The following is an 8,728-nucleotide window of genomic DNA, read 5'->3' on the forward strand; positions in this document are numbered from 1 at the left end:
GGAAGTACAAGCCTTCATCTCCCAGCTGCAAAAAGATCGACATTTCGGTCAGATCGGGAAGGAATGGATTGAAAAGCTCAATTCGGATGGAGTTATGTTAATTGATCAAATTGGAAATGTTATCATTCAACTAGAGACTGAGAAAGATAACCTCATATCTAATCAACATACTCTGGCTACAGAGAGAGGAAGATGTGAAGAGTGTGTTTCCCTTCTGAAGATGATTATTCAGATGAAGGCAAAAGAAGCAGTTGAAGCGAAGATTCTGAAGAAAGGTAATGAGCCCTTGTTTGAATGGCTTCAAGGTATGCAATTCAAACAGGAGATGATTCAAGAAGCAGAAAAGGGGCTTAAGGAAACGGAAGATAAAGTAAAGAAGACTCAGGGTAGAGCTTTTGAGTTGATGAAAGGACTGCATTCTGAACTGCAGACTAGTGGTCAAGGAAAGGCTTTGATTGGAATAGAAGTGATGAAAAATAACTTCTCTGTATATTTGAGTAACCTGTCAAGCATCACTCCTAATAGTCAAAACAGAATAACAGATTTATAGACATTGAGCGGATGCATACATGTGGCAGCTGAAGAATTAAAAAGTCAGATGAATTCTGTAAAGGAATTAGCTCGAGAGCATTCAAAATGGCTCTTAAGATTCACCAATGTACATGTGTCTAGCAATGATGAGCTAATTCCTATTATAGTTGCTCCCCAGGCATATAGAGCGAAAATGGAAAAGGGGAAGAGGTCAAAATAATGTCTCTTTTTCATTTTCTTTTGATTTTGTAAATGACAAATTAACTTCTTGTCATTTGTCTTTTGAGGAAATGAATCGATTGGTATTCCTATTGTAACTATCATCTCTCATCTCTATATGTATAGGGTTAAATGATTAATGAAGGGTCAGCAAATTTTTGGTGTGAATCTTGTTGCAGAGACAACTGAGTTTTGTGCCATTTCTTTACTGTCCGCTTTCTTCTTCTGTATGTTATATTTCCATAAATGTTAAGTTGAAGTAATTAAGTGAATAGAGTTTCATTTTAATGGAATTGGTAAATCAATCAGAGAGTTGAAACTAGTTGTGGGAAATATTTCCGTTAAGTGTTTCGTTTGTATGCATTCCATCCTGTTTCTTCTTAATCGTTGTGATATTCTGTTGTGCGTCAGAAGTCATAAGATTGTGAGGGTTCAAACACAACAAGTATCTGTTAGTTGTTTCATCTGCATAGTTAAGCTTGCATTGCATTTCATATTTGCATCTATCATGATTGCTTTGTTGAGAAATTCATAAGAGTGTGAAGATCACAGCACAGCATTTTTGCATCTAATTTCTGCCTGAGATTTCACTTGCCTGGGTGGAACTCGGTTTTCCTCTACTGTTCTCCGGTTAAGAACATACCCCGCAGTAGGAATTAGAGATAAAACAAATTCATTGCATATCATTTCATAAGGGAGCTGTACCTTCCAATTCAGAGGAAATCTATCAATCTCATGATAGATTATCCAACTGTTGGCATCTAATTGTTCTTTCAGAATTGGGCATTTGGAGAGTTTATTTAAAAGGACAATCTGTTTACCAACATATGCTAACAAAAAATTCTTTAAATATGCTTTGGAGATGTTCTGCAATTATGCTAACAACATAAAGATGCGGCTCTAACAGCATAGCATGAGATAACACAAAAGGTGCACGGTAATGTGAATAAAAGATGATTTTTGGATAAATATATAATAATTTCATAGTGGAAGTATCTCATGACCTGATGGCATTATCACAAGCTTTTAGGTTAACTCATCTTGGCTTCCTCATACCTGAACTTCTCTTTGCCAAGTCACACAAAGTGCACAATTTGTTTAAGATGTTTGATATTCTTGATCTTTGATACAACAGGCTCTTGAGTCTTGATCCAAAGTCATGATTAATCCTTGAATGACGTTTTGCATATCCATCAGGATAATGTGCTCTATACCAAACCTATAGATTTTTTTTTTTGGCTATTATTGAATTCCAGAACCATTTCATTGTTCATGGCTTTGCCTATGTCTTATTCTATTTTATTTCTAAATTCATTGGCTGTAATATTAAGTCCATATAAATGTCTTATTTTATGATAATTAACGATGATTAAGATTTTGCTCTTATTATGTCTAGATAATGATGATTGAGATTTCACTCTTATTATGTCTAGATATGCTTTCCCTACTATGTTAATGTCAATTTTATTGTTTTCTAATACAAACTACCTTTGGACCAAACCATTTGTACAATTTTGCTTGGATGTGCAGGTACAAGCCAACTCTTTTTGCTATGCTTAACTTTTATTATCTAGTTTCTCTTTACTTCAGAAATTCAGTGCGGTTTGGATATTTTGCACAGCAATACTCTTCTTGTGGGACCAGAAAAAACTTTCCCATCCTACAAGTTTGTCTGTACCTGTGAATTTCATGGGGACAAACCTCCACTCCCCAGCCTCTTGATCCTAAAACCTATAGCTATCCCCTTTCTATTTTCCTATTAAAATATTGTTGAAGATTTCATGAGTACCTATGATTCTCCTTATCATGTTCCCACATTTTCCTGTACCCCATCAAAAGATTCTCCACCAAAATAGGACCCAGGAGACATGCTATTGCGCACATATGTTTGTATTTTAACTTCTTGAAGAGAAAGCTTGATGCACAAGTTGTTTACTGCTTGTAAACATTTTGCAGGCCAGGATGATGGTTGACTTTGTGTTAGAACCTTTCAAAATTGTCTTGGTAAGTAATATTATTGGTAAGTGATGCTAGAATAGTTGTGGGCTTTGGAGGGCCATTTTTGATTTCCTTGTTGAACTGAGATGACTATTTCTGCATCTTCCACAGTCTAGTGATAACAATAGTCTTTCAATTGGTTCTTTTTGGGATTCATTTCCTGTAGGTCTGGACCTCACTTGTGTCCCATTCACCTGCTACTGGTTTGAGTCAAACATGATCAGAACTTAGCCATGGTTGAAGTCTACCACTTTCACGGGTGAGTATCATGTAGCTGTTATTCCGAAGAATAGATTGGAGTTATAAATGCATGGTAGCTAAGGGAACAAAACAGGATGTAAAATAAATTTAACAAACTACATTAAATGTTAGCAGATTACTGAAAACGTCTAGCATGAGATGATTTTCAACTGGAAGCTTGAGATCTTTGTGAGTTAGTTTACCAAATTTTCAATGACAATAGAAACATCTCCAGGACTATCCCTTGTTAACTACGCTAGTGCTTTTTAGATTCAGAGTAAGATATTGACCCTTTTCGTAGAACTGCAAATCTGGATGTGTACTGGTGCCTTATAATGAAGGTCTTTTTATTGAACATTGAGAATTGATTTCAATCATAGATAAGGAAAACTCAAGATGGATTTTGTAGGATGCCAAATCTGATTCTAAGGGAAGGTAAACTGCATGCTTTTCTTCAACACTTGGAAAATTCAGTGAATACATGGGAAAGCATGTTTCCTGAAATCATCTGTGCCTACAACTTTTTTAGTTTTAGCCTTCGTACAACTTAGATATGCAGTCATTGGAAGTTTAGCTGAAGTTATTACTATCAGAATGTCAAGAAGCTCTAGGAGGATTTAAAATGCTGAATGGTTTCTTGGAGGTAGAAATTCCTATCTTTTTGGCTACCAGGTTTTGTGTGGGCAAAAGTAATTCAACCACCCTTTCTTGACATCAAGGAGTGTCCTTAGCCATGCTTTATGAGCTTAAAGGGGCTTTCTAATGAATGGCTCATAAGGCACAACACTTGGTGAAGGTTTTGCAAATGGGGTTGCAAGCAGAGTGGGTTTAACCATGGAGGAAACTGTGTAGTCAAGCATGCATTCGAGCTGGAGTATTATTGGGTTGGGTGACCTTCTGGAAATCTGGGAAGTCCCAGTGCTTCACCTTTGTGAGCATTATCTAGATCCGATGAGTACTGAGTGTTCCATTCATTCTCATGAGAGAGTCTGTGTGAATCACTACCCATGAAACATGGGTCAATGAGTTTTATTCGAAAACTACACAGTTGAATCCTGGTAGCAGTATCATTATTTTAATTTGTTGACCTGGGATTTCTTTAAAGGTCTTAATTGGAGCTGTCTAGTTTTACTGTTTCTACTGATCATCTCTAGAGCATCCTGCCTTAATCATAATATGTTTGCAATTCACCGTCTCTTGTTTAACAATGCCATATTGCATTTCCTATAGTGCATATATGGAATGTATACTAAATGATAGAAGATCATAGTTGTTCTTATTTTATGCACAATTACTATACAATATTTCATTGTCTTGTTTTCTGATGACATTCTTCTTGGAAAAAGAGGAATGCTTTGTTTTTTTGAGGAATTTCCACATCTTAAAATGAATGATCAAGCATGAAAAGCTATGTGCAGGCTTGAAAAATTGCCATTTTGACGAGGCAGCAAAATCATATGGCCACATTCTGGTCAATTTGTGTTTTAGAAACTTACGGTGGTGATTGATGATGTTATGTTTCATTTTTCAGGTAAGTATAACGTTAATTGCAACAGGATTCAAAGGCCAGGATGATGTAGAAGGAAAAGTTGCACAGGTAGTGCTTAGATTTGTAAATTGTGTATTCCTATTGTGCTATTATGAATTGTGTATCCATTTGTTTACTGATTTTATGATGTAATGCTCATTGCAGGGCATACGGCAGTTTTCTTATGGGGATGCCAACCAAGGGTCTGCTCGTCGTTCCTCAGTAGCAACTGATGGTGCAACTGTTGAAATACCCGAATTCTTGAAGAGAAAAGGCCGTACACGGTATCCAAGAGCTTTTTAACCAGGGCATTGCTTACTCTTAGCTTCTCTACTCTTTATTCCTGCATGGTTGTAATTGGAGTTACAGTGAGATTTAGATTTTGTTCTATTTTCTATTTATCCTGCTTGACAAGTCTCTTGTTAATATGTACTATTACACGTGGAATCTTGTGTAGAATAATTTCCCTCTGTTCCGTTGGCTTGTCTACCTTGCTAAAAAAGAGGTAATAAATAAATATACCCCACATTGTAATTGTTGCTTCATGCATAAATTATTCTCATAATAGGTTTTATCAATTAGTGAGATCTCTTGGACATCGAACAACCTCTTAAATAATATGTGAAAATTTGATAGATACACTATGTGGATGTCTGCGTAGCCTGTGTACTAGCAGCTCGATCCAGAAATTTTCTAATTCAAAAATAAGATTTAAATTTTTTGTATGTATTTCCCAACCTCATGAATACTCCCCTTCTCTGCCGGAAAGTTTATCTTAGAGATCATATTAGATAAATACACTCGGCAGACAATCATACCATCTTACTCTGCAACTCTTGCTCCATCGTGCTTGGCTCTCTTCCTGTCCAAGAGAGTGATTAAGTACAATCTTGTATTTGTTTAATCCTTGTAAGCCACACTTGGTTTTAATCAGTTTGTGCATTTCAAAATTAGAGAAAAGATACATTTATTGCAATAATATCATGACGTAGATGAAACATCTTGAATTGTGTTTGGTTGCTGAAATAGTGTGAGAGACTTGTTGGAGTAAAATTGAAGATTCATAATATGTAGTAGACAGAAATAAGTATTTACTTTTCTTGGTCCACATTTTCAACCAAACAGTTGTGATCCATCGCTCTGTAAAAGGCCTTGCTCTTTATGCCGGAGATTCTGATATTATTTTTGAAATTTTGACTTTTCTTGGTTTTTTTGAATATATGATATTTTGTATTTTTCAGAATTTGAAATGATAACTGTGCATAGAAATTAAATGCTATTACAAACTCTGCACACTAGAATTTATTCACTGTATGAAATTAAGCAAATATTTACGATGCCAAATATCTAATTGATGTAACGCATTTTATTTCAGAAATATTATGGAACCCGGTAAGGAAAGATATGACGATATCCTCAGGATGATTTGCAGCAACCCAAATGCAGACCAGAAGTTGACGTGGTTGCTGGCATGTGTCAAATTCGAACCCTCCGATATGGACACAGCCTATGTAACAGTATACAATTCTTCCGTGAAACCCATTACTGCCAATATAGGGTCGATTGCATCCCAAACACGGCTGTCATAGGATCACTCAATCTCGGCCCTTAATGTCAAACAGCGATCAGCCCTTCTAGCCATCCCAATACCAAAGAGAGCAACAATTCTGACTAATCTCTTGCACAAAACGTTCCACCAAACCCTTGTTCAAATTGCAGCACTGAAACCAGACTATAAGCACAATTCATTGCCATAAGGAATAACCAGCTCAAAGTGCAAACTACTCTGAAAATAATTCACGATGCTTTCAGCAACAAATCTCTCAAACCATTGAATGCCTTCAAATTCACAAAATAACATAAGCAATAGACTGAATAGCACATCCAAATGGGCTGCATATACAGAAAAATCGGTTGCTTCATCCACACACCAACACTAGCTTCTCTGCGACACTTCTCATTTAAATAATGGATTTGCTTTTTGCTTGCACCTCTTGAATTTGAAATAATATAAAATAATAATAACACATTTACTCCAATACTTTAATTAATTCCTTGGATGACTCAATCGCTAACTTTAAGTGAAATTATAATGTTACATTATAACTCATAAAAGTCATTTAATAGTTTAATAATAATTTGACCACTAAAATAACAAGAGCTCTATTACAGCTGGAGTCCCTGCCATATGGAAAAATAGAAGATTTGCAAAGGTTGAAACTATGTCGAATAAGATGTATTATATGCTCAAATAGAGGATTAGATCTATGATGAAGATGAGGAGAAACATAAGAGAATCAAAGAGCAAAGATGACACAATGACATCATGACATCATGACTCAACTCTCCAAATGTTGCACCACATTCTTTGTTCTTGATCATTCCTTGGAAATCTGTTTTCAAATTCTACCAAATAAAGGCTAGAGAAGCCCATCACATGAGGCCATGCCAAATTATCAAAGATTTAAGAGGATAATATTGTTATTGAAACAAGTAGTATATTTGGAAGGTTAGGAATTGGATTTACATCATTATTTTCACTCAAGACATTAGGAAAAGTCTTCATTAAGGCCCCTTTTGGTTGAAGGAATTGGGTGGGAATAGGAAAATTTAAATACTTGCATTTGCCATTTGACGTTTTTTTACACAATAGAAAATTAGAATTAGAATTCCTCTATCCTAATTTGACCCCAAAATGAGCATAACGATATTCCTAAAAAAAATTGGAATAAGAATAGTTTATTTTTATTCCATTTTTTTTATAAACTCAATTTGAGGTCCATGCATTTTGCCGCTCGAATGCATTTTGTTGCTTGAATGCATTTTTGGACTATTTCCGAGGTCAACATTATTTAAAGTTTAATATGTATTTTTTTTTAAATGACAAAAAAGACCAATATTAGATTTGATATCTTTTATTAACTTTCATAAAATTATCTTTATCATTTAAATATCATATTAATGACCTCATTTTTTCTTCTTTTAATATATTTAAAAATAAAATGATTTTTAGGTTTGATCTTATACTCATTAAAATAATTTGATAATTTAAAATTAAAATTAAAATTTACAATATAATATGTCATTTGAATTAGTTTAATGAATTCAAAGTAAGTTTTAAAATTTTCAACAATTGAATGTTGTATTTAGAAGATCAAATATGATATCTTCAATTTTTTCTTTTATAATTTTAAGTCTAATCTAATTTAAATAAATTTAAAGAATTTTTATTTCTTATGTTGTTTAAATGAGCATATATTCAATAACCAAAGTATTTTTAGATATTAAAAATTATATATATATATAAACTGAATGAGAACTTTAAAAAATATTAAAAAATTTCTCAATAAACTAAATTTAATAACAATTTAATAAGAATATACTTTTTAAATTAATTGCACGTTAATATTTAATTACAAAAAACTCAATTTTCTTTGAACTGTCCCAACTCCCATGACTCTTTAGGAACCTAAATTAGCTAAACATGTCCCAATACAAGGGCATTACATATGTTTTAGAAAATAGTTATTCTTGCATGGGTCTAGTGGTCGTATATGCCCTTTTACAAACTAATATTAGCCACTTAGAAAAATGAGAAAAAATCTATAAATTATATATATATATATATATATATATATATATATATATATATATATATATATATATATATATATATATATATATATATATATATATATATATATATATATATATATATATATATAGGGCTTCAAACAATAGAATAAAGCTCTATGTATATTTATTTGGAGGTTGCTGAGGCACAATTAATTACTTTTTTTCTTTTTTTTTTCTTTTTTGGTTTAAGTGAAGACATTAGTCTTTGCCTATAAAGGCGGGGACTAATAATACTACAAAATATTTATCCTTTTAATATGCTGCCCGAAACAAGAGTTCCGCCTATTATTTCCCCATGTGACCAAATGCTCTTTCCAAAAATATAATAGTCTCAATTATCACCAGACTTACCATAAATAGTAAGTACATGAAACTCAGCCTAAACGAAGTCTAATTCGAGCCAAATGAAGACCAAACTGCAACATACTAAATTGTAGAGAAGACAAGACCTTCCCATAATTGAGCCTCTACCTCAGAAGTCCTATACACAATAGTTACCATATGAGGATCAATTATAGGCTAACTCTATTGCAAAACCAAAAGGAACTAAAAGGGGGATATTATAGTTTGCCCTCC

At 33.6% G+C, this 8,728-nt stretch overlaps 1 protein-coding gene across 3 annotated transcripts in view; it reads left to right on the forward strand.

Moving 5' to 3' along the window:
• Positions 1-5,153, forward strand: part of LOC149531899 (cell division protein FtsZ homolog 2-1, chloroplastic-like) — a 111,848-nt gene extending 106,695 nt beyond the window's left edge. For all 3 annotated transcript variants that reach the window (XM_089811554.1, XM_089811555.1, XM_089811556.1), the window contains exons 7-8: positions 4,520-4,585; positions 4,682-5,153. In XM_089811554.1, coding sequence (XP_089667680.1) covers positions 4,520-4,585; positions 4,682-4,819 — 204 coding nt within the window. In that variant the 3' untranslated portion in view covers positions 4,820-5,153. The remainder of the gene's footprint in view (positions 1-4,519; positions 4,586-4,681) is intronic.
• The last annotated feature ends 3,575 nt before the right edge of the window (positions 5,154-8,728 follow it).

The sequence above is a fragment of the Cupressus sempervirens genome, chromosome 11 (assembly GCF_028749045.1).
Source record: "Cupressus sempervirens isolate cs-2001-9-10 chromosome 11, ASM2874904v1, whole genome shotgun sequence".
NCBI classification, from domain to species: Eukaryota; Viridiplantae; Streptophyta; class Pinopsida; order Cupressales; family Cupressaceae; genus Cupressus; species Cupressus sempervirens.